The 27557-nt window shown below is 39.1% G+C and overlaps 1 protein-coding gene across 1 annotated transcript; it reads right to left on the reverse strand.

Annotated features, from left to right (window-relative positions):
- Positions 1-1036: 1036 nt before the first annotated feature.
- On the reverse strand, positions 1037-26582 carry mthfd1l (methylenetetrahydrofolate dehydrogenase (NADP+ dependent) 1 like). Its single transcript, XM_011491641.4, has 27 exons — positions 25935-26582; positions 24363-24447; positions 24126-24173; positions 23998-24051; positions 23575-23699; positions 23113-23213; positions 20312-20445; positions 19945-20035; positions 19142-19209; positions 18972-19069; positions 18685-18858; positions 18388-18524; positions 18180-18226; positions 17884-17991; positions 17712-17786; positions 17330-17432; positions 16464-16540; positions 15815-15955; positions 15045-15113; positions 10946-11057; positions 7225-7364; positions 6994-7035; positions 6065-6168; positions 5779-5956; positions 4814-4921; positions 4559-4711; positions 1037-1657 (listed from the first exon to the last, which is right to left on the reverse strand). The coding sequence occupies exons 1-27, from the start codon at positions 26171-26173 to the stop codon at positions 1568-1570; spliced, it is 2901 nt and encodes a 966-aa protein (XP_011489943.1). The 5' UTR covers positions 26174-26582; the 3' UTR covers positions 1037-1567.
- Between the last annotated feature and the right edge of the window lie 975 nt (positions 26583-27557).

The following is a 27557-nucleotide window of genomic DNA, read 5'->3' on the forward strand; positions in this document are numbered from 1 at the left end:
AGCTAAACACTACCAACCTTTGCAATATATGCAACAGGGAAACAGTGGGTGAAGAGTTTTTATAGAGACGGGGGTGCTGAAGAATAAGGGACAGTGTCTGATTTGGTGACTGAGAGCAACCTGCAAAAGTAGGGGCTGTTTCACAGCAAAGGGATGGATGCAAACAGTGACACAAACTGCACTAGTGACTGTTTTTATTTTTTTTTCATTTTAGAATTTTTTTTTTTTTTTGCACTAGTGACTGTTATAGGTTTGAAGGTCACATGAACGATTTTGTAATATTTGAGAGTCAAAGGTTTTCGTTGGTTAAAAAACCAACAAAATCATTCAAAATTATATATTTGAAGCTTCATTTCAGTTGGTTAATCAAAAGAAAAAATTTTATTGATTCCCAAAGCACTTATAAAAAGTTAACATAACAAATCTGAGAATAATCAGATCTACTTCAGTCCAAAAACTTCAAATGGACCTGTCCTTGGTACTGAAATTAGCCCTTTTAATAAAATATCTTCCTTGACTATCTGGAACTTCTAACAAGGTGGGTTTTTCCCTGTGTTGTGAGGCAATAAACAAATTATAGCCTTAATCTCCAGCCTGTCTTTAGATCTGTCATCAGGCCACAACAACAGCTTCAGAGTTTCACAGGCTGACTGATGTTGGATGTAAAAATGACGGCATTCCTGCCGGCATGCCGACATTTTTAAGACGCCTTATCGCAACCGTTAAAATGCACAATAACAGAGTTTAGTAGGTGTGGAATGCCAGACAAAACGTGCGCACACACGCTCGCTGGCTCCATGTCGCAAACCCAAACATCACATAATGACAGATGCAGGACCCTGAGGTGCTGCTCCGGGGCCAAATCGGCCACTTTCAGGCATCCATCCAAGAATAACTGAGCGAGGCAGCTCTTCTGGCACAGGACTCAAGTATGAATTATGTTAAGACCTTAAATCCTGACAGGAGTCAAAGATTATTGGGGAAAAAAAGAAGCAATTTCTGCTAAATGACATCTTGATAACATAAAAACAAAATGTTTCTGTCAACGAAAGGTTTATTTGGAAGGCACTTTTAGAACATCGATGTGTACCGGTTTTCAGTTTGACAGAAAAAATGAATGATTGACTTTTTAATCAGATAATTTTTGCAGCAAACATTGTTTAAATTGTTAAAAAAAAAAACTTTTTGCTGCTCCTTTTACAAACAAAAGCAATTTAAAATAAACTTTAAAAACTAAATAGTTTGAAATGTAGTGAAGTTAAAAGTTACAACATTCAGTAGTTTTTGAAAATGTTTCAACACAAGAAGTAACAAAAACAAACTGACTTTCAGTGTATAAATCAATCCTTGAGGTAATAAATATGCACATTTTGGAGTACAAATACTTTACCTGTGAAATATTTCTGTAACATTAAGTTAGAAAGTTAAAAAGAAGAGTAAACCTAAACTAATACATTTACCTGAAAAACACAACTATATATGTAAATATATATATTTGGTAAAGGTTTCCGTTGGTTGTTTTTGCTCAGAAATGTAACAGGAAGTAGATTTGACACAGTGAGCATGCTCAGAAGAGTCCGATGATATCTTCTGTTACCGGGTCGATGTCGATGTCATAGAAACAGGGTCGGGTGGGCAAGCCGGGCATCGTGCTCATCTGAGGGGAAGACAATTTCACACATCTGTGGTGAGGAATGTACCAGTATATCAAATAAACAGCATAATATACTTACAAAACAAATGAGTCTAAACGAACTCAAAATTAAAAAAACAAAATATTTTAAAGGTTTTTCTCCTTAAAAGCCATTAACTGGACAAATGATGAGGGCAAAGTTGAAATTCAAAGTCTGTTTCTAGGCAAATATTACCATACAAGTTATACATTACCATAACTTTGTCTAAGATGAATTCTTGGATTTCACTGGACATATGATAGATAAAAGGTTTTTCTCTTCTCTGCCTCTACATTTCAAAAGTCCCAAAGCCCTTCTGCTTTACCTATTTAAAGAGCCACTCTACATTTCTGAGTATTTAGTCAAATTTTGTCAATTAAGAGCGAACAAAAAATGCAGTTTGAAACAGCTTGTAGCAGTGATGTAGGTGCTATAATCGGCTGGCCACAAGCTACTCTGCTCTATTCTTAAGCCTCCAATTGGAAACTCAAGATCCACGTTAGTCTAGTATTTTTCTCGTGTGAGATGGCATCTGGTTCAAAACTGTACGGCCGGATAGATGCAATCTTGCTCACCATTTTTGTTGCACCACTGATGCTAGGTTGAGGCTGAGAGGGACTATAAGCTAGCGGGAGAGAGTGTAAATAGATGGATAATGGGAAATAAGGGGCTGAAAGTGGCATAGTCCTGATGAAAAGACCACTGGGAACACTTTAAGAATAGATCAAAAATGACTGGAGTGGACCTCAAATACATCTTCATAAATAAAGAAAATAAAAAACCTCAACTGGCAATAAGTCAGTATATCTCAATTTTGATTCATTTTAAAAGTGTACACAGTGATTTTTTAATTATGATTATGCAGAGTTTAGCCAAAATCACAAAACCGGTGTCGTTTTCTAGGACAGTTTCTGCAGAGCTGCAGTAGTTCATTAGCCACTGAGTTGTGGGCGAGACTGATGGCGCCCCCATCCCCCTCCCGATCACTAAGAACTCAGAGCAGGTAGCGTATGGCCCATCCAACGTATTTTCAATGTAACAAATATGCCCTTTTTAAAACTTCATTTGATCTTCTGCTCAATTCACAAATATTAGAATAAAGAAATACTCAACAATTTTAAGATCAACTTTAATATATGTCCTCCATCATGAGAAAAAGGCCACAAGAACATGTTAAAACTACCTGGTTTAATAAAACACAAGTTGTTTTTTTATAGTAGTGCTTTAAAAGAGCCCTGAGGAACTCCAAATACATCCAAACAAAATCTGTCTTAAACTGAAAACCAAATCTCGTGTTCTTAACATAAAAGATCGGCCCGTGACTCCTGCAACACTTTTCCAGCCAGACCATCTCAGCTGCAGTGAGTCGTAAATCATTCTGCTCATTAGACAGGCAGGGACATTCTTCAAATAACTCCCTTCTTCTGACCCGGGGACGGTTTTATAGGCCCATTAGTGGAAATGAGACAAGAGGAAGTGAGCAGCCAGTTTCCTGGCTGAGGAAAAGCGGGGTGGACGTGCTTGGAGGGCCCGGCCCAGCGGAAGTCAACTGGCAACTCCAATAACCTGTTAGCTTTTGTACAAACCAGGAGAAAACCCACAACAACTGTGAAACACAATTACATCAAACCGAGAAATCAAGTTTAATATTTTCACATTACCGCTAATATTTCCAATCCATTTTCCATAATTGGATCCAAGATGCGATCCGTGACTTTGCAGCGTCACGTTTGTTTTTCAGAGCCAGTGAAGAAATTGTCAGGAGATAAAACGATGAAAAGTAATTTTCCTGCAACATTTCTCCTGAATCCAACATCACATTTAAACTAAAAATGCACAAACTCCTAAAAGACAAAATCTGTCACCATAAGCTCCACAACAAAAGATGGGTTTGTTCTGTTGGACCGCCTGTCAGACCAGACAAGTTGGCACTTGCAAAATCCTAAAATTGGAAACTCCTTTCGGACAAATGCCTTCCCTCATTACGTTCTGGCACAAAGTGCTTTTGTGGGTAAAACCTTGAAAACAAAACAGATAACTCCCTGTCATTTTACAGAGAAGAGTTGGTCAAGAAGCAATTATTAAGAATTATTTTTTAGTAAGTTGATTAAAAACCAATAATTTTGTGAATATTTAAAAAATTGAGTGCAGAGAATGCAGATCATAGAGAATATTAATTACCGGTATACAGACTTCTATTGTTCTTTTTGGATTTCTCTCTCACATACCTGACAAGTTTATTTTTATTTCCTCTCCCTCTCATCAAGTGAAATCCTGCTCCTAATTCCAGTGAAGTCTAAAAAACCCACATTGGATGTTTTTATTCAACTATTTCCACAAAAATACCTTTCCTGACTGATGCCCGGGGATCAGAAAGCAACATGGAAATGAGACTGAGCTTTGGAAAGATTCGAACCACGGATAAGCCTGTCAGACAGCGGAGTTCAAAGAAAGACAGAGACTCCCTTTTGGGTTAGAAGTCAGAGTTCAAGGGTTGTTACTGTGCCAGCGGATCCATAAGCCACAGCAGATCAAAGGTGGGTTTGGGAGCGGGGACAGATGCCAGGAGAAGAAACAGCAAACCTTTCCCAGCAAGGCCAGAGTTTGACACCTCCACCCACTACCTTCAAACCCGGACCCTCAGGGTACGCTGGTGAAACAGCAGGAGGCAAAACACTAAGGAAGCCGCTTTCTTCCTGCCCGGCCCGGCACATCCCAGCACTGAACGAGTGGCTCCAGTGTGCCCACTCTGCTCAGGGAAAACAATCTTAAAAGATGCCTACGCAATTGATTTGTGTGAAGAGTGAACACAGATCCAAGTCAGAATCCTTTAATTGTCCCTGAAAGACAAGCTGCTGGACTCACAGTGCAGATTCTCCACGTACCGTTCCGACAAGCGGGTAGATGAATCCAGCCCCGATACTGGCACGGATATCTCTGATTGGCAACACAAATCCAGTTGGTGCCCCCTTTTTGTCAGGCATGTGGGACAGGGACAGGTGGGTTTTGGCCATGCAGATGGGCAGTGAACCATAGCCCTGCAGGGGGAAAAAAAGGAGAAGAGAGGCTTAGTTTGTGAAGGACAGAGAAAATACGAGTATGACCTCTGTCTGTGCGTCATGGCGACAGCCGGCTCTCACCTGATGATTGTAGTAATCTATCTTCCTCTGAACTTCCGGAGACACCTGGATGTCATCTGCTCCATACACTTTCTGGGCTATTGTTCGGATCTTTTCCACTATCGGCATCTGAGGGGAAAAAAGAAAAGAAAAAAAAAAAATCAGCAAAAGGTGAATCCACAAACCTTTAAGGCAGTGAATTTTTTCTTATAAAAACAGTAAAAATAAAAGACTCTTTGCTCTGAACCATTACTTTAAAATGTGCAGAACAGGATCAGGAAAGGAGCTCAGATATAATGGTGTTTTTTTTTTAAAAAAAAGAAAGCTTTTTAATTTTCTTTGCCTCTTATTCTGACACTTTTGTATCTTCTTGGGGGTCCTTGAGCATTTAGGACAGGCTGACCTTAACCTGCTAAACATTGAACAGCATTAAAGTCAATTGATTTTTAAATAAAACGTTTTAAAAATACAATAAAAATGTAAAATATTGTGTTAAATCTTTAAATAATGATTTTTTAATGTCATTTTTGTCCACTCACACATATTTTTGTTAGTTTTTCTCTTGGTCCCTGGTTCAAAATATGGCTGTTTCTTCTTTTCTAAAATATTTTTAATGCTTTTACATTTTTTTTTGGTGTTCGTTTGTGTTGCAAAACATTTAAAAAGTGCTTTAAAAAGTACATTTAAAGTGAAATTTTGGGGATTTGTTCAAATATAGTCATTTGCGGTCCAGAATATTGGAAAGACGGAAAATGCGGAAAACAAGTTGAACAGTTTCTGATGGAAGGTCTGAATGGCACCTTTCATCTCCCGCTAACCCAAACAGGCAGGTGGACTTTTATTTTATTTTAGCACAACACTCTTTACAGCAAACAGGAAAACTATGCAACATAAATATTCTCTCAGAAAGGTTTGTCGACACTATCATCAACCATCAGTAAAAGCACAAAAACATGCAGATGTATCACAACAAAGTTTGTACCCACCTCTGTTTTGTACAGGAACTGGAAGTTTGTGGGTTGGCGGGCTGCCTCTTTCACCGCCTGTGCCAGCTCCAAACAGCCACGCCCACCCTGAGACCAGTGCTGACAGGACACGGCGTCAGATGCGCCGCACTCTTTCGCTATCTGGCAGACGAGATCAATCTCTGCAGGAGTGTCGGTCCTGACATCAGGAAAGAATCACATAAACACTTGTGGTTTATCAGAACCAAAGATGCACACACACTGCATGAAGGTAACATTGGTGAAGGAGGTAAAGCATCCAGCTTACCTGAAGGCATTGAGAGCCACGACGACAGGTACTCCAAACAGCTTTGCAATCTGGATCTGCTTCCTTAGGTTGCTACGGCAACCTCTTGCAACCAGACTCAGATTCTAGATAGATAGGGATAACTGTTAAATTTAGACAAAACAACTAAAACGCCTTCAGTTTACATGACTTTCACAGCTATGACTTGCATTTCTTTCACAAATGAAACATTTGCTCACACCGAAAAAAGCAGCAATCATGAAATGAAACCTAAAAGTAAAGAAAATCCCAAACTTCTGCTTAAGTCTCTACTGATAAATTGAGATTTTAATGCTTATTTCCATCAAGTTAAAAGTGTTGTTGCCTCTAAATGAAGTTTTTAAGATCAGTCGCATGCATCATACCAATGTTTGCAGACAACCAGCCACTCTAAAGCACATTAAATGCATATTCTGAAACGAATGCCTATTTTGCCACAGAAATCTAATCTGGCACCATATGTGCAGCCACAGGCTCCAATCGTTTCCCAGCTTTGTTTTCCCAGCCCTTCTCGTTCTTATTACAGGCCTCACAATCAACTTACTGCTTCTTTATTTACTCATCCGAATCCCCTTTAGAGTGCACATTTTCTGAACAGGTAGGTACGCACAAGAAGGGCCCCCACCTCCGCTGAGCACAACACAAAGCTCGCCTCCTACCAAAACCGCCGCAAGACCCACTTATGTTGTTGAGTTCAAACAGATTTAATACTGTTAGATACTTCCTGAACTTTTCACCTAACTTCATCAAGCCACCCACGTATTGACATGCTTTTCTTAACAACTTGAATATCTTCAAGTTGGTGTGAATAATACCCACAGCTGTCCCACTTTCACCTGACAGTAGGCTCCGTCGACCCCGTGACCCCAAAAGAGATTTTGTTTTTTGTTTTTCATGGTTTGGGCTCTTACCTCATCTATGTACTCTCTGGGAAGTGGTGCACCTGCTGAGACCTACAAGAAAACAAGATATTTTGCCAATAAAAAAAAAGGTTCAGTTTCTCATCATTAACAGAATAGGGGAATTTATTTTTGAGATTATTTTACAAAATGAAGAATTCAAAACTGGAGAATATTACAGGAAAAGGAGCTAAACTTGACAAAGGAACTTCAGGAGTGTCTAACTGAGTGAAGTCGACTTACGTTTGGACCTCCACCGTGCATCTTGAGGGCCCGAACGGTCGCAACCAGAACCACCACGTTCGGCTTCAAACCTGAAGCTCGACATTTTATGTTAAAGAATTTCTCCATCCCAATGTCGGCCCCAAAACCCGCTTCAGTCACTGAGAGGAGAAACAAAACAGTGGGGTGGGGGGTTGAAACGGCAGCAGGAACTTGGTGGTGAAGAGAAATTAAAACACATTTATTGTGCTTTCATTAAAACCCGTTGATTCCTCAGAACGCCTGACCTGACTGTGAACCTGACATCTGTTTACATTCAGGTTAAACACCATGTTTGACCAAATTTTACTCTAGACCCACAAAAGCTCCAACCTCTTAAATGGTTTTTTGGATTAAAGGGTGTCAGATTTCTGTCTGTGTTGTAATATCGCTGTGAGTAATGGGAGCGATTAGAGCACAAGACAGAGGGACTCTGACGTGGATCCGACACACAGGCTTCTTGAAAAGCTTCCAAACAAAGCATGCAGTCAGCCAGTGTGGACGGCTTTGTTAAGATGTGGTTTCCTGTTACTTGTAATTTTCAAGCGTGCATTTGTTCACACACAAAACTACAATGTTTACAAGAGCCTTGTCTGATTTCACTGTCAACTTAAGCAAAGTTTATCCTATTTATCTTCAAAAGATTTTTGCATGTGTAGCACTTTTGGGAAGATTTTAAGCCAAAATCTATCATTTGCATCCAACTAAAGTGAGGGTTTGTTTCCAGAACTGTAAATGTCAACAGGTTCAGGACGAGAACTCTGTGAACTCTGTCACAATTTTACATGTTCTGCTATTTTTCTCATGATGGATGACATATATAAAGAGCATTAAGATTAAAATCACCTTTCTGAGTATTTCTGAGTAGTACAAGCTTCCTGCTCCGCCCCATTCTGGTGTATCCACTTATTGACAACTAGATCTTCTTTTTCCTGAGCTGGCATCTGACTCTAAACTGACCAACAGACTAGATAGCTCAAATACTGCTCGCCGTTTTCGTTGCACTAACAATGTTGGGTTGGGGTTATGAGGGGAGAATGTAAACAAAGGGATGATGGGAAGTGTTGGCAGGCTTACTCCGCATCAATAGTCTTGCCGTGCCAGTCAACTCCTTGGATGAATTTCTAATAAACTCCTGCTGCTGGAGATCACTGGTTTTTTGGGTTGGGCTTAAAATAATTATAATTAAAAGACAGCTGGGAATGCTTTAACAATAGATCAAAAGATAATTAAAATGTGTCTTTAATGATATAGAATATATTTCAAAAGATAAATCCAGACATTTAATTTTTTATGGTAAAAAACAATAAATGTAGATTGATGTGACGTTATTTTCCTAACAACAATTGCCTCTACAACTTTCTACGCATTTTACAGCATTTATTTGAAACAACAGGGTTGATGATAATTTGACTTTGTTTTCTGAAGAAGACTCTCACGCAGGCCAGAAAGTTGACTACTGTTGAGATTCTTCCCAGATTTTAATCTGATTTCTCCTTTTAGTTAGGTTAAAACAAACATTGGTTAGTCTTGAGGTGCAGCCATATTTTTTCCTAGAATCCTTTTCCCATCCAGATTGTCCAGGAAAGTGGTGACCTGATGTAAATTAAAAGATAAGCAGGTCTATTCAAAAACTTGACCACTTTTGCTCTGACTGAGGGCTATCGGGGAAATAAACAAGAGAAAACAACCGAGTACTTTGCAACAGAAAAGCCTTTCAATGGAGCTCGAAGTGTTTATATCTTGATAAAGTGCTTCTCTGACGGATGTAAATGACTGAATTGCAGATTGTTTGATCAGACTTGGCTAGAATTATTGTAAGGAGGGAGACGAAAAAAAATCCAACAAAGAGGAAATTTGATTAGGACAAGATTTTGTGCAGGAAAAATAAAGAAAAAATGGAAAAACCTAAAGAACAATGTGCCAAAAGTGACATTGCAGAGCATTTTCTTTTGGCTCAAAGAGGATAGAATCTTCTTGATTTAAGCTGACAGTTGAATGTGTGTTACTACAGCCATATCCTGAAAATTACAAGCTCAGGTAGTGACTGTAAATGTTTCCATTAGACTGTGGTTTCCCACTAAGTTCATATGGGCATGGGAGCTGTGACCCTTCAAAAACTACACGAACTTCCTCCTTTGACATAGAAGAGCAAAAAAGTTACCCCAAAGGATGTCATACGGAAATATTTGCACGTATCCTGTTGTGTGTGACAACCCTGACCTGTGCAGAGAGTTGGGGGGTGATGAAGGGGTCGAGCTGAAGAGCAGCTGTGTTGATATCTAGTGAAGCTTTTTTAAAATAAAAAAGTTTAGGTTTCCACGGTGAGCCAGGACACAAGTTGGAGGAAACCAGGATTATATTTTCTTAGCCTATTCAACAGGAAATGTCAAAAAGGGCCGTTTTAGCACATATTTAAAGTTTCAATCAACAACAAAACTTCTGAAACTATTAATCTGAACGATCATTCTGATGAATGCACCATGGTGGTTTTAAAACAAACTTGTCCTCTTGTCATTGTTGTCAAATATTTCAAACAAAGAAATTCCCAGAAAGGATTTGGCTAAATGTTTAACCTGTGGGATAAAATCCAGACGAATGCTACAGGAATTTAGACACATCTGGTTTGTGTGACTGTCAGCTGTCCGTCACTTTGCCCTCATAGTGGTAAATGTGGATTCCTGAATTCCCTAATTCGTAGAGTTTCCCATATATATGATCACAATACGTATATTTTGCTGAAACTAAATTGTCAAATGCTTTATAACTTAATTCATTATAGCATCACAAATATACTTTTCACATAAATGTGTAACAAAAGACTACTTTTACATTCAAATGCGACAATATTTTTGTGTTTGGTCTGTCTTTGGCATAAAATCCTTTTAGTAAGATTTTTTTCCCCTCTGGTACTTTTAAAAATTAATAAATAAACTATATGAATGTTTCTGTTCACACAAAAATACTCAAATGTATTTAAGAACTTTGTGCCTTAAAAGTTTTTTTTTTTAAAGTTTTTCTAAACCTTCAACTTGAGCAGTTTTAACCCTTCGTTCTGCATCCACATACAAAAAAAAACCCAACAACATCTTGTGAAGGAGACAGGGGGGAACATATGCATCCCAGCTGCTGGGTGAAGAAAAAGACGGCGGTCGGGTTCGCTGCATACCTGAGAGTCAGGTAACAAACAGACGTGAGGAGCAGACAACACAGATGGATGAAAAGAACAAGAGTGAGGAGACATCCAAAATAAAAACATCCCTGTTCGGAAACTTATAATGTATAAAACTGTAGGTCCCACTCCAAAAAACAAGGGGAGATTAAGAAAATTTGCATTAAATCCCCCATTTATTCCAAAAATGTTTTTGAAGTTGATATACATAAGAGCAGCACGATAGAAAGCGATAATTGAAATACTTGAGTTTGCTTTGACGTTGATGGGATTAGTGTGGTTTACTCCAAAACATTCCAGAGCCTCTTAAGATTATCAGCTCGCTTCCTTCCTCTCTGCAGCTTTATTTCTCCTCATCCTTTGAGCAGCTTCTTAAAGGCTCCAGATGAGCATGACGTGCACCGAAAGCAGGTCCACGGAGGCACGACAGGGCAACTCCTCGACTGAGACCAAGCCGGAATCTCATCGTGCCGTTAACAGGTTTTTTGTCTGTGTGTAAAGCAAGATCTGCATGTAAGTGAGTGCTCTTACCCACAAAGCCATCCTGTCCAACCAACTTCAAAGCAAGCTTGTCTGCCAGCACTGAGGAGTTGCCATGGGCGATATTGGCAAAGGGCCCAGCGTGGACAAACACCGGTGTACCCTGAGACAATTAGAGGGCCACAAAACACACAGAGGGAGTTTACTAAGCAACAGCAACTTACTCAACCCCATATAAATACTGACAAACCGTTCATTAGAAATAACGCCAACAATTTGCATGTCAGCCTTCAAAATAAAAGTCAGCGTCCGTCTAAGTGTTTGTCCTGCTAAGAGCTACTTGAACAGGCGCCTGAATGTGGGCCAGGAAAACTTTCCTGCTGAAACTTACAAACTGAAGGAACACTTCAACCCATAGACCCTAAACCTGCTAATAAAACAACAACAAAAAGCAAACACAAATGATTTAGTTTTACATTTTAAAGTTATAATTTTTTAGATTATGTACATGTCATTACTGGTGCATAATTTGTAGAAATGGAGTGTTTTGGGGACCAAAATGGTAAAAAAGAAAATTATGTGATTTAATAACTACAGGGAGAGCAATAAAAACAGTCAGTCCATAAAAAACTTCAAAGTAATTATAAAGGCTGATATAAAAGAAGATTGATATTTTTGTAAACTTTTGATTATAATTGATTTTTTCAGTTTATGTAATTATTTCGTATAATTCTATAAAACAAAGTTCTTGAAAGAAGGGGTTTGAACTTGATAAGAAGTTCATCTTTTCAAAGCCCTTTTTGAAGTTTGAATATTGCCAATCATTGTTGTACCCATGTTTGTGATTATTTTTTATTTTATCAGTTTGAAATAATAAAATGTATCATTTTGGCATCTTTTCTCTGAACCTGAACTTTGTGCTTCTAAAATCTAATATTTGACAATTAAAAATCCTAACCCACTTCAATTCATTGCATTTAGCAAAGTTCAACACATTACAGGTCAACATTAAAATCATGCTGCAATCACTTCAGACGCAAAAAAAACAAAACTCGTAGAAAGAAAACTCCTCGGAGTCATTGGTCTATTGTTACACTGAACGTGAATTCCTTAAGAGAGGAAAAAGGAAGGATGGGAAGGCCTAGAATAATTTTCTAAGCTTTTGTTTGCATACTTTAGCAAACTGTATCCGGTTGGAGGAGTAAATCTTCCTTAAAGCACCTCTCTTGGGAAAAAGTCTCCTTGTTTATTCAGTCTTTTGGAAGTTTGAATTTCCAAAAAATAAAAGTAAAGGGATTCAAAATTGAATTACATTCAAAAGAACAAAGAGTATTGCAAGGATATATAAAGATAATTTTTTGTTTAAACAATTTGATGGAAAATTAGCAGGATGATCCCGGAAATACAGCTTTAAGCGTTTTTAAAAGAGATAAAGAAAATGAGAATATGGAAATTACAAAAATATCTGTCACTCCACAATGAATTATTACTCTGGGCTTTTACTTTGAAACAACACAAATGTTTAAACCTGAGAGCTTTTTGTTTTGGTCCACAGCCCCTGCCTCAGGAAAGACACATGCAGTTATTCAGTGAAACCCCATGGAGGCAGGATGTTTTAAAGACTCTCACAATGACTGAGGTCTGCCAAACAGACACGTACACAGGGAGGGGGTGAAGAAAACACCCCCTTTTCCCATGCGGTGTGTCTCCTTCAAACCCTGCCCCATCTGAAACAACACAAAACCGCGTGCTGCAACATAAACACGCCTGCTTTCCAATGCCAGTTCGGTCCCATGAATGCGTCTGTGTTTCACAACAATCGCGGGCGAAGGGGGCACAAAGGGGCACAGCTGGTGGAAAATTCTCATGGAGCTCCGGGGTCTGGCTGGTCTCGATACCGCAGAATCACAGGAAACGCACAAACACACAAAGGAGTGAAAACAAACACTTCCTCCCCAAAAAAAGAACAAAAAAAAAAAAAAAAAGACAGAAAGAAATCTAAAGAAACCAAATTTCTGCAGTAAGTTGGGTTCATGGACAATATGGAGCATCCCTCATGGCTGCTGATGACACTGAAGGGATAAAAGCTGGGTTCAGATATTTGAGATAAGTTGTTATTTTTTCTTAATTACTGCTTGTATGGAGGCTCAACAGAGGTGTTAAGAATCGTATTCTGATCATTGATGAGTTCATTCATATACAGGGGGAACAGAGAAAAGGAAGGATGTAAAGAAAGGACTGCATAGTCGTGTGTGCTCGCTGCAGACTCCTCAAAGTCCCTGCAGGCACACTTCCTCACATTCCTTTAGGTCAAGAGAGTCAAACTCTAGTACTTGAGGGTCACTGTTCTGCTGCAAGTTCTAATAAACCCCCATCCCTGCTGCTTCTTATTGGTGGATCCAAGTCATCAGCAGCAATTAAGGTAGGGATGAATAAAAACATGCAACACAGTGGCCCTGGGGGTGCCCAACAGCCCCTCTACAGCCCATTTCGGGGGACTTACCTCCCTGTAAAGGCGGAAATGCTGCAGCCATTGTATTAACCTTATCCTAGTGGACAACCCCGTAGTCAATTTACCAAATGTCCATTTTACGGACATTCCTCTCTCCCTAAAATGCCTCCATTTCAACATTTCTCCAACCTTTTTTTCAGTTGTGTGGATTGATGTAACATCCAAGACAATCAGGAGGTTATTAAGTGTGATTGTTTTCATTTCAATGTGATACTTAAATTGAGAACAAATGGAACTAGTTTCTGCTTGGTGGCACAAACAACATTTTTAATAATTGAACTTAAACATAATTTAAAAAAAAGAAGACAAAGAATTACCTATTATTTGACAAAAAATGAACATGACTTAACAAAGGTTGTAAAGACGAGCAATAATCCAGCTGTATGCATAAGGAAAACCCCTTAACAGAATTTAGTTCTGTCATGAAATATATATTAAAAAAAACGTATGTTTTTGCTTTCATGTCGATGTTAAATTAAAGTAATTTTGGAGCCAAAGTGTTTTGCTGCATATTTGCATCAAAAGGAGTCTAGGGGTTAAATACACAGAGAGCTTGTGACGGTGTGGCACCGTCAGCTGGTGGTGGTTTCCACACTGTATTTATTTTATGTGTATTTATTTATTTTATGGTTAAAACTGATTCCTGTGGTGCCAACTGGTAGATGACGAAGAGCCACGCCCAATGGGAGGGGCTCGTCATTTAAAAGGGAGCATCACCAGAGGGAAAATGAATGAGTGAGACGGAGGTGACATGACCTGTTGTGGCCCTGCGTGGAGCAATTGTAGTGCTCATCGGTTCTGAATAAAGAAAGACCCCACTCACCTTGGCTCCTCTGCATTATTCCCAGCGGGACCCCGGGACAGAGCTATTATCACAAAAGTGATGTGAATAATGAAAAAATCCAAACTGGTGTGAGACCATCCTCACAGAGAGCAATTGATTGACATGCAACTACTCAATTATCACAGCTAGACCAGTTTTACTGGGCGTTGTCCCAACGACTAACAGACATGTTAGTTCCTGCGCATTTGCCCTTTGAGCCCACTGATGACCAATGGGTCACATGACCAGAGGGGTTTGTCAATCTTTGGTTTGTCTATATTCAGTTTCCATTTATTTTAATGTAAAAAGCTCAATTTTTTTGCTTTTTTCCCCTTTATTTTTCATCTCTGGGAATTAAGTTGTACGAAACTAATCTCGCTCATTTAACATTTTAATTTTTCCCTTATCTTTTGGTCACTTTTGTTCCTTTAATTATAGCTTTCATGTCTTTAGTCATGCTATACCTTTTGGTCTTTTTTACTGTACTTTATAAATACTGATGGTGACGTTTTATAAAGGGAGGATTAAATCTACCCTTTTTCTTAACTCATATTTGTGATCTAAATTACCAGTATGTTTAAACAGAGATGAGGTCTTCCCGTTGACAAATCACATCCTCCAGCAAAATGGGATAAGTAACTGCATTTCACGCAGCACAGTTTAATGGATAATAAAGAAATCTGTTTCTCTTGAAAGCTCTCCGACTTCTTTTCCCATCAAGATTAAAGGTATTATTTCAAAATAAAAGCATTAGTATCTGCTTGGTTGAGTTTGCTAATGACTGGTTTGGTGAGCGTGTCAAATATCTGTCTCACCTCAAGGGTCTGCATCAGTGTGGGCTTGATAGCATCTTTCATTAGCACCGCCACTGCTCCACTCACACCCTGACAAAGAGGAAGGAGGAAAACTTAGGAAATCTACCAGGAAACAAAAAGGTTAACAAATTTCAGGAGAGAGAAAAATAAACAGTTCACAATTTACAAATCAAAGCACAAATCCCACCATGAAGGGAAGAAGAGGTAATCTCACCTATGAGATTAAAATTTTTAAATTAAACTCTTTAATTTTCAACTAGGATAACTTTTAACCGTTAATAATCCGTTAAGAATCTGTCAACTCATTCTCCTCTCTTCCTTCCGCCTCCAGCACATTTACTAAGGGCGAGGAATTACGCAATAGTGTAAGAATTGATAAGGAAGCAAACTAAACTGCTAGGTGCAGGAATGCTCTGCATTCTGGGTAACGGCCGATTCAACTTTGTGCTTGGATCTCTCTCTAAAACACAGCTAGTTTCAGTAAAGTAGAACCAGCTGATCCATTTAGCATCTCACTAATAAGTTAAAGTTGTAAACTTTTTAGTATTTCACACATTTTTGCACGTATTTAGTGTTCTGTAGATAAACATTTATAAAGATCATTACTAGTGGATGTTTAATAACTAAGACAGTATAATTCCTTTTTATTTAAATCCATCATTTTTTCTTGCTTTAAGACCCAAATCCTACTGAAATATGCTTAAACTATATTATATTTTTAAAGCTTTGGACTGAGTCTATACTGGACACGGCTGGTCAGCAGAACACACCAGGTCCTCTGCTGTGACGGGCTTTCCAGACCGGCTGGTTCCCACCACCATGCGCCCCAGTCGGCCTCTCATGTCCCCCAGGTTGTCAGAAAGAGCCAGAATGGCCATGATTTCACTGGCGACAGCAATGTCAAACCCCGTCTGAAATGTTAAAAAAAACAGACATCAATGTGAACACAGAGCTGGTATAAATTATATTTAGGAATATTGAAACTTAGCTTAGAAAACACTTTTTTGCTAGCAAATAGTTAACAGAGACATAGACTTTTAGAGCAGGAAACTGACAAAAAAAATACATTTCTGAAAGCTGGTGGTGCCCACTCCGCATTTCAGAAAAAGAAACATGACTGAAGCCACATCAATCCTTCAAAGACTTCCAAAAATTCATTCCCAGCCCCAACACCCTGAGGGGCTATAGGGTATCCAGCGTCGTAGGAAGGAGGATGGCAGAGGAACGAGAGGAAATAGGAATGGATGGAGGTAAATATAAGCACATGCTGAAGCAGCTTAGGGGCAATTACAGGTGTTGGGGTGTATGAAGTGGGGGGCTCATTTCCTCCTTCCATAAATATTTACTTTTACTTAAGGCTGCCCACTTCCCATCAACTTCAAATGTTTGACTGTCAGACGTGCTTTTGATGCAGCATACCTCTCTGGTCTGTCCTTTTTCGGTGCTTGCTTGTCCTACAGTGATCTTCCTCAAGAAGCGATCGTTTGTATCGACGACTGGAAGACAGAAAAGCTGTGATTTACCCCAAATATTTAGACATAAACGGTAACATAGATTCTTTTTGGCACATTTTTTTAATAAAAAATAAGTAAATACCTGACAGGCAGAAAAAATTAACAGAGCATAATGCAGTTTGTAATAAATCTTTGGTCTTGTGGTTAGTCTGGTTGCCCTTCGGCTCCATAAATCATCTCAACAAACCCACAGGGTTATTTGGGTGTTATAAACAGGCAGCAGTAAAACCCAGCTTGTTTCATACACAGACAGGTAAATCTGTTTTTATTCGTGGGGTTTGTCTCTTAACAAGCCTCTTTGGAGTAAATGCCACATTAGTCATAGCAGCACAGAATGGCTTATACTCCCCGAGACCTTTAAACCACCATAATAACAGTCCATCAGCTATTATCTCCTGACTGCTTGAGCATGAAAAGTGAAAGTATTGATTTAATAAAGAATAGTTTTTGAGATTCCATGCTATAAAAAGGCAAATGTGGTCTTTTTTAAGCCTGCATGTGACATTCAGCTGAAATTAGATAATCGCTCAAGGGCTTTTAAAAGAGCCTGGGATTTCTATCAAAACATCTTTGTTGTTAATGCAACTTATGTGACAGTCATAATAATACTTTTGACTAAGAATGAATGAGTTTAATTTGTGCTTTTTCCACTGTCAGGGCACCTGAAGAGACACCAGCTGATCTCCACCTGACCATCTGAGAGCAGTTTTCACCTCCGTCTCGGTGGCAGACCCATGTTTTGAAAAGCACTTTGGTGATATTGAGCAATACCTCTGTGCCAAGTAATCTTCGAAGGATCGAGGTCGAGGCGTGCAAAGGCACTGACTTCTTGTGGCGTGAGAGATGCAGGATCTGTTTTATGGATGCCGAGACCCTGAAATCCAAAAGAATACAGATTTTAACAAATGCATTAGGTGACAAGTCAAGAAAAATGTGCCTTATTAGCACAACATGGTTTTCAGCATTTATTGATCCAAAAACTGCTTTAAAAACTTAGATTTGGTAGTGCAAGTAAAGCAGCAAAGACAGTGGTAAGCAGTAAACATATTTGAGATGATACTCCTGTGCTGAAGGATTAAAATATGTGAGATGACATGAGGCCCCCTAGTGGCCTAAACGTGTATAAACTAGCCAACTTTCCATTTGGACTTACTTGTAGCCTGGAGATCTGGATGGGGGAGAATTTTCTAACTCCATTCACAGAAGGGACCAGTCTGTTGAACAATGCCTTAAAAATGAAAAGTAAAATTAGTCATTTTACTTGAACTAAAACCAAGTTTTACTTGTGTTTTGAACATTTCAATGTGTCGTCAGAACCCATTTACCTTGTCTGACTGTGTTGCCTCATGAAGCATCCTGGCATCGATGGCTGCTGCCACGAGGTTATTGGCTGCTGTGATGGCGTGAATGTCCCCCGTCAGGTGGAGGTTAAACTAATAAGAGAAAGCAAAGTATGTAAAAATCATGAGGAAGAAATTTGACATAAACTTCATAGAAGCTAAGCTTTTTCTTTCCCGCTCCATTCATCATTCTGAACTGCTCAAACATAAACTAAGAACCCACACTTAGTTCAAAGAGTCTGAAGCCCGGCCTCACTTAGAAACAACTTTGGATGTTTTACCTCCTCCATGGGGATGACCTGGGCATACCCCCCTCCTGCAGCTCCCCCTAGACACAAAGAAGGTGTAACACAGTCAGAGGCACCCAACAGAACAAAGTAGAGACATAAATAACATCACACTGGATTGGGCCTTTGGATCTTGCTTTCTAAAAATCTGCACTATAAATTTTTTTTAAATTAAAGTAAGACCATGTTATGTACTACTGACCTTTGACACCAAACGTGGGCCCCTGGGAAGGCTGCCTGAGGCAAGCAAAGGAGTTGAGCTTCAGGTGGGCAGACATGGCCTGGACGAGGCCGATAGTCACCGTGCTCTTACCCTCACCCAGCGGGGTGGGAGTTATGCTAGATCAAGGAAAAAGTAATGTTTCAAAAATATCAATGTTAGGAATACTGTAGTCACTTTGGGTCGTGGGTGAACAATTGAAATGTTCAAAGCCAAAATGCTGCAGGTTCACAAGTGTTTTGTTTGGGACTAACTGAAGACCTTGGGACTCCAACTTACCCCGCTACCAGGATATATTTGCCATCCGGCTGCGAGTGGAGGCGGTCCAACAGGGAGAGGCGGACCTTGGCTTTGCTCCTCCCATACGGCTCAAGCTCCTCTGGCAGCAGACCGATTTCTGCAGCCAGCTGATCGATTGGTTTGGGTGTCTGAGCTCTGGATATCTCGATGTCACTGAGAGAACATGACTTGTTATTGCATTGGACTGTGATATTTAGGAAGACACTGCCTTTAACAATCAGTTCTTAAGGTGGGTTCACACTCGGCAGCTTCTTAGAAGCATTTACCTGGGCACTGGGTTGAGAGGTTGCAGTTTGAGGGTGTGAAGATGCCACGGTCTGTACTGCTGCTCCTGGAGCCACCGGCTGCAGCTTTGCACTACATTCTATCAGCGTAAGCACAACCAATGAACAAAAAGACCAGAAAAACAGCTGAAGTTAAAGGTACTAAAACTAACCTGCGCTCTGTAAGCTGCTGCAAGGTATCCCAGCCCTGATCTTGAGGATGAACCGATGTTATGCTCACCTAAATAAAATGTAAAAAATACTTCAATAACAAAAGAACATTTTTATACAGTAAAAAAATGTGTATTAATATATGGAAAAACATTCAAAAACAGTCATCAGAAAGAGAATCTAACAAATTTTAGATGGTTTTAAGCCTTAAAGTATTTCTATTTTAAACACACAAAGACTCCTTAATCCTGTATAACAGAATCTCATCTAAAAAATGTTTGAAACAAATGCGCAGAGCAATTTTCTCCAATCCTTAATTTAGTTTTTGAGGTATGCAGCCACAAGTGGGCCCAAGTCTGAGTCCCCCTATGCCGGTACCCAGTCCTGATAAAATAAAGGGTTCTGCCAGGACCGGCATCTTCATAACAAATCTCCACCTTTCCAATCATTGAAGGCTGATTCGCTGTGGCAACCCCTGAAGAGGTATGCCAAAAGGTTCTCTCCCTCCCAATATGTAACAGGCGGTCATCTCTCTTAACACCAAACAAGATAGAAATCCTCTTAAACGTGGTTCATTTCATCCCATTTCACCTCTAAACGTGGACAACAAGATTCGTTTACAAATACTAGCCATTCACTTAGAGGTGGTTTTGGCCTTGATACTAGCGGATGATCAAACTGCTTTTGCGAAAGGTCGTGAATCATCTAATTAAATGAGACGTCTATTTAATACTCTTTACAGTTCATCTCTGCCCTAATGTCCTAATAGCTTAGATTTACATCACAGATATCAGGATAGACTCACAGCGAATGATAGCAGCTCCTGGTCGAACCCAGGTGGAGGGAATCTCCATACTTTCTGCCCCCAGGAGGACCAGAGCATCTGCGTGCATTACCTGATGCAAACAGAACATGCACAACATCAAGACTTTTAGTGGGGCTTGATAAAAACATTTGATGCATGTTAAGACTGATAATATCAATGTCAGGTTATTTGTTGAAGCAGGTTAACTTTTTACTAATCATTTTATAAAGCAAAGTTGGCTTAAAGAGACACTGCCCCCCTGAGGTGAGTCTCTAACATCACATTTACTGCAAACAAAAGCCCAAAACTCACTTCCATTGCATATATATTAAAGAGATTTTACTATGGCAAGTTTTTAAAAACCTACCTGTGACTGTAGGCTGTTGGAGTTTGAGTGGCTGCTCTGAACAAACATCCCATTCCTTTCGATCAAACAGTGGAGGGCCACTTTGAGGGGCCCTTCTCCAACCAGCAGAACAGTTTTCCCTTCCAAAGATGCATCTGTTGAAATGTTCACCATTGGCTTAAAAAAAAACATCTTTAAAGGCCAATTTATTGGTTTATAAATTATGAACCTTGGGGAAATGGTGATAATAACATAGAATTTAGCTTCAGATTTCATTTCAATACAAATTTTATAGAATTTGGCCTCAATTTTTACCTCCATCGAGCCTCGGTTTTACATCAAACTGACCTTACCAGGGTCCTAAATACAACATAGCATGAACATCTGCAGCAGACAATATCTGAAATCTACACACGCACGTTGTTTATCAGTTCTAGTCTGTAAACAGATTATGACAATTTCACGGCTAGAGATACAAAAAAAACATGCTGCTTACTGCTTTGAATTGTTTTTACACCACTGCCTCTGTTTGCAGTTTTGGTTCAGACCACAAAGTTTTTTTTAACAATGTATCATTAAAACCCCTCATTTGTTGTGCTTGAATGATTTATCTCTGCTCTAAAAGGCATTTAAACGCCTTTTGTTGGCAATTTTTTAAAATATCAGAAATTGCTAAAGTAATAGCCTTTTTTTTTAATCACTCCAATAAACCCTTATATGTTTTGAGTACCTAAGTGGTATATCTTACACCCTCTGGACATGTTTGTTTGCAAAAATGAACAAATATAAAAACTGTTAATTAAATAAGCTATTTTCCCGCCACAATTAAATCTGACCAAGAAGAAAAGGAGAGCGAGACTCCGCAGAAATGAAAGCATCACCATTCTCCCGGGTGACAAAGGTAGATGCACTGTTGTCCTGAACTCCACAGACTACCATCAATGAATTGTCTCAACTCCTGGATGACCAACATACTTGTGAAAAACTGAATAAGGTCCACACCAGCCGTGTTTGCAGTCTGAAGCATCTGGAAATAGTACAGGCCATCAAAAGAGGAACATCTGCACCCCCGGGATTCCACTTCTTCCATCTACGGACTTCCAAAGATTCATAAGGATGGAGATCCCATCACATCCATGACCAGCAGCTTCAACTCTGTTACCTACAACATTTCCAAATATTTGGAAATATCCTGGGAGCACTGGCAGGACATGGATCACCACATCCAAAATTCCGAGCGACTTGCCATGTAGATCAGTGAATTAAAGTGTTTGAACACCACCAACTTTATCGACAGAGGTGAATTTTACAGACAGATATATATTTATGCGATGGGCTCCCCAGTGTCTCCAGTTGTTGCCATTTTATGTATCTGGAGGCAGTGGAGAGCTCTGTGCTACTTCCAGGGAATGGCACCATCTCACAGGTTAAGATACGTGGATGACACCTGAGTGAAGATCAAAACCAAGGAGGTGTAGGTTTTCATGGAGGACAGATGAACAATGGACTGGCAGAACATTAATTTGACCAAAGAGGACACCAAGGACAACCAGCTGGCCTTCCAGAACAGTACAGTCATAAGAGGTGATGAGGGTGAACTACAGAAAAACACCTGCATGGATCAGTACTAGGGCTGCACGATATGAGGAAAACCCACGATATTAGTGACCAATATTGCGATGACGATATAACTTGCGATTCATTAACAAACAAAACAACCAAAAACATAATTTCCATTTCACTGTAACAGTTTAAAAAAGAGAAAAAATAACTGAAATTATTCTCCAAATAACTCTAGTCTACATAGGAGGAGACCATCTACTATAAAAAGGGTCCATCCCATTGTTCAAATGCATAAATTGATTTATTTGCTTAAATACTTCAAACTCCCATAAGATCGTTTTAGCACATTTAAGGTTACCATTTATTGCAATTTTCGCCAACTTTTGCGATATGCGATTTGCACAGCTTGATATCACGATAACAATAAATTTGCTATTTATTGTGCAGGCCTAACCAGTACCTTTTGCTTGACTATCCTCACCAACTCCAAAACACACACCAGGAGTAATCAAACTAAGAACCAGACCAAAACAAATCCTGAACTCAACAGAAACCAGGAAAAGGAAGAGGCTCATCTCAAGGAGGGTTAGAGGGGAAGGGTCCCAAGACAGAAACACTAATCCTTTATATCGCTGATGTTTCCAAAAAAACTAAAAAAAAGGATGTTTCCAAAACATCTCAAGCCTATGAACACAGACTGAGACTTAAACTGGTTCCCCCCAAAATACCCCAAACCCGAAGAAAAAAGAGGCAAATGTAGTTTATGCAGTCCAGTGCAGTGATGAATAATCAGAGCTGTACACTGGAGAAACAAAAGAGCCATTACACAAGAGAATGTATAAACACAGGAGGAACAACACCTCAGGACCAGTTTCGACCGATTATTCTCATTTAAAAGACAAAGAACACTCATTTGAAGACAGCAAAGTACAGAGTATTGACAGAGAAGACAGATGGTTTGAAAGAGGGGTCAGAGAAGCAACATGGGAGGCCTCAGACACAATTTGTCTCATGCTAGCCTCTCATTTGATCCAAAAAAGACCGGCCACACCTGAAGATCCTGTGATGGAACCAAGGGGGAATACAAGAGGAGAGGCCTTTCGCACACACCAGCTCTCTTTTTTTTCCCCTTTAATGAAACCATCCAATTTTAGGAATTCAAACCGGAGACTCCTTGCTGGACCGTGCAGCTCTTGAATTAAACCCTCTTAGAACAAATGTAGAAATGAAAAGTGAAACTACATCAAGCAGAAACTGACCGTGTTTCTGCAGAAGACTGAGAACAGCACCGGCCAGAGGTGGAACAAATCCTCTGCTCAGGTTTCCCTGCACGAGGCGACCCATATTCATATCAGTTATGCTACAATGAAAGGTTGAAAAACAGAAAAGAGAAAAAGGTTAAAAAGCTTTATAAAGTCAATTCAACAAAAAAATAGATTGTGCATAAATGAAAAACATCAGCTAAACTAAACATGCGACCGTGTATTTTAAATTAATTTATGTTCAGTTTAACAGAATTCATAGTTTTTATTTACGTAAAAAAACACCTCTGTAAGTACAAATGTTATTTTTTTCTCTTTACTTTCTTTAATTAGAGACTTCTTAAATACATTTCTTGACATTATTCCTCGCTGACTAACCCATTCGCCTCCTATTAGTGTGATTGCTAATTGCCCCAGGCTTATTGAATCATTTCCTGCTCTCTAACTGTGGGATTTTACCAGTCCACGTCCTTCTCGGGGTTAAGCGTGTTGATCACTCGACTGGTCAGAGACGCCGGGGGGAGGTGGAGGTAAACCCCACTGACCTTGGGGTCATCATTCAACTTCAGCAACTCCCCTATAATCTTAGCACAGAGAGGAGAAAAAGCAAACGTGGCAAAGCTGTGTAAAAGCAAAGCAGCAAACCTCCTTTGAGGTTGTGAGCGTCAGATGCCCAAACTAGACCCAAAAATGCGTTTTTTTTCTAGACATCTCCAGAGAAAAGTCAAAGTTGAGAGAACCCGCTCAGTGAGTTGCGACACTCAGTAAAGTCATGTTTGGATGACGCACCCAATACTGTCAGCGTGATTACATCCTGCACAGTCAATAAAATGTCAATTCAAGTAAAAACTTGCTAAAAACAGATGAGTCAGCTTCACCAACCTCATCTTCACTGCTCGTCTTCTTCAGACAAACTTGAGTCACATTAAAGCCAATCTGGAAACAAAGAACAAAATAGTCAATTATTACTTTGAAACATTTCAAGGTTAAATCTGTATCATTGAAATTACCTTTCCTGCAATTTTCTTATTGATCTCCACAGTGTAATCGTCACCTGCCTTTGAGATACAATACAGTAAACTCAAAGAGCTGATAATACAACAGAGTAAAAGACAGATCAAGGTTAAAGGTGAAAGAAAACCAGACATTATATCCAAAAAACAAAAAAAGAAATCCAGACGCATCAATATTTCTATACAATAAAAATAAGTTTTCTCACTTAAAAATGTGTTCTTTTTTATGAATACCTGAACAATAGCTAACAGAGGCTGGAGTTTTGGGGTTTTTCTCTGCAGGGCTGCAAGCTCCTCTTTGGTGATGTGAACAATTTCTCTGTGAAGATGAGAAAATATTAAAATTCTTTAGGTTGAAGTGGAAAAAAAACAAAAGCTTCCATAAATTACTAGTTTAGGATGATTGCATGAGTACATTTCTTCCTCTATATGTAAAAAGAAATTGGATCAAAAAGTACAAAAACCTAAACTTTTAAAAATCTGATAATGAAAGATTTAATTTTCATTACTTCCAAGATACAAAAAAACCTTAATGGATAACATTTTGCATTTTTTTATGTATAAAACTTGTTATCATGATGTGCACAAGTGAGCAGAAACAACTAGTTACTGATTTAAGCAAAAAATGCAAGAAGGACTGGATGTAACACACTACAGTGAAACTGTACTCCAAGGTCTAAAATTGTGTTTTTGGTCTTTTTCGTGTTCTTGTGGAATATTTCTGATGATGGAGGACAACTATATGAAGAAAATTAAGGTTAAAACTGCACTTCTGAGTATTCCTTTATTCAAGAGCATCTTTGTTAGGTAGAAAATACACAAGCTCCCTGCTATGCTCCATATGTAGACAATTACATCCATGTACGTCGTTTTCTTGCCATCTGGCTAAAAACTGTGTGGCGAATGGGTTCAATGGTTTTTTGCCCTGGTAATGTTAGGTTGAGGTGTGAGGGGCTGTTAGCTTTGTGGGAGAGCTCGTAAACAGAGAGCTCTCAGTATCAGGGAAGGAAAGGGGGGCAGAGTTGGTTGGCTCAGAGGTGGATTTCTAATACTACAGCTGATCTGCACAATCTATGCCCTAGAAAACGACAATTTTTGAGGGAGGATTTTGACTAAAAACGACAAAAGTATAATTGAATGTCCACTGGGACACCTGACAAAGTAGTACTAATAATAGCAATTTTTATTTACAAGTTCCTCCATTCATGATTCAGCTCAGCTAAATATCCCAATATTTGCCATCACAAAATCAATGTATGAAAAAAAAAACGTTCACAGAAATTATTTATACGAAACAAAAGTGTCAGTTTTTATTAAATAAATACAATTGCTTCGTCAAAAACCAGCAAAAAAAAAGATGATTTGTCTTTTTAGTTTTTAAAATGTGCAGTTGTAACCAGGGCTACTCCATTCAACATGGAGTGGGCGGGGCTTAACAAACTTTTTTTTTTTTATGGAATTACTCTTTAAATATCAGAATTGAACCACAGACTAAGTGGTGTTGTGCTCTGAACGTCTCATCATTTGTCAATCATTTGTTCATTGATGTGATTAAACAGATCTCAGAAGTTCAGTCAGTTGCGGCGTTACTGCCAACAACACAGAGAGGTTACATCAGCTGACTCAGGCCGTATTGATCAGAGCACGTGCAGAACTGGCCGCGAGCCAAGCTCGAGCCGATAACTCCTGCAGCGTCTGATCGGATGCTATCGGAACTTTATCGTTGATAAACAAATAATAATAATAATAATGCAAAAATAAAGTTATACTTCATTCATGTCTGCATTTTATATGATATTGTCTTACCCAAGAGAACTGTCGTACTCAGAGAAGTCCTCGTCTTCGAGCCGTTTTCCATATTTGACGCTGAATTTTGCGCTGGTTCCGCCACCAGCAGCGGCGCTCGCCGTCCGGATGGTGATCCGGTTGTTTGAAACGGCACCGGGAAAACATCTCCGCGGCAACCCGCTCAGTCTTCCACCCGCCGCACGGGGTGCGTTCACTCGGAAAGTCCCGCACGCGCTACGAATCGATGCTAGTTTCATTGTTGTCGTATGGAAATTTGGGTTCTGAAAGACCGAACTCGCATCTGCTTCGGTTCCGAGCGCCTCTCTGTGAAGTTCCTCCTGCAGGAACACAAGGAAAGTTGAGGTGGCCACTACAGCGCTGATGGAGGTACGCCGCGTTCAGGGAGCGTCGGAATTTTCAATTCGATCAAACAACCAAACCCAAAGGCTTTGCAAAGTCACAAATGTTTACGGGTTGGTGATTTTTGCAGTGTCGGTGGAGTTTAGCTCGTCAAATATGAACACCAGACGTTCTGATAAGAATCCAGAAATTTCAAGCAACACTTGAAAGCATCACCACTGGCCGTAAATTAGGAGCAGCACAGCCAACATATGTGAACAGGTCATGTGAGTGACCGCACCTCACTGCAGTAGTAGTAGTTATGGTGAGCATCTAGCATTGTATAGCGTCACCCTGATTTCATTTTCTTACAGACAGTCTAATCATACAGATAAATAAAAAAAGAAATTTTTGTGGACTTCTTTCTTTTGTTGTTTGTAACGGTGTTTGTCTAATTGATTGTTCAAAAGTACATTGAGCAACAATACCATCTGTTCAAATATGAATCGTGGTCTTGATTTAGTTTGAATCGTGTGCTTGTTTAAAAATGTTAAGAATCCAAGAACATATTGCACACAATTTTTATAGGCTTCATGATCTGATGTCTTCTCATCTTCATACAACTTTTGAAGGGTTTAAACAAAATAAAAGGGAATTATTTTGTTCATAGGCTTTACCTTTTTGAATAAAATACGTCAAATATAAATGTTTTTGAGAGAGCCAAATTAAACTTGATTCTTTGACGTTTGGCTTTACTTACTTTCTCAAAACATGTACTGTGTAAAATCTGAAGTATGCATTAGGTGAGGTTTCAGGCTTAAGTGCAAAATGCCCTGAGACTCCGTCTAATTTAAATGCATGGTTAAAACTAAAAGAGAAAAAAGAAGCAATTGGAGAAGTTCATACTTTAAAATACTTGCACGTTTCAAAGCTAGAAAAATCCAGCACAACCTGTTTACAGTGGTCAAAATGTTTTTCAAACTGAAAACACATTGTACAGGATAATTATAAAAAAATCAAAAATCATGATAAAATGCTAAAAGGAAACAAAAGTGTGCCAGTGAAAATGAAAGATATGGTGCCAAGAATAATTTAATCAGGTGAGTTTTGAGCAGACAAACAGAAACTAGATTAACGTTCAGATTTGAAAAAAAATGTTTGTTTTTTGAGATCTAACATTTTTTAGGATGTAGACATTTTTTAAGGAAAGTAATCTTGTTTCTTTATGTTTTTGAACCATATCATTAAAAGTCTTTCAATAAATAATAAACATAATAAAGTCAAGTTCCAATTTTGTGATGG

The sequence above is a fragment of the Oryzias latipes genome, chromosome 24, assembly GCF_053564925.1.
Source record: "Oryzias latipes strain Hd-rR chromosome 24, Olatipes_Hd-rR_3.1".
Lineage (NCBI taxonomy): Eukaryota > Metazoa > Chordata > Actinopteri > Beloniformes > Adrianichthyidae > Oryzias > Oryzias latipes.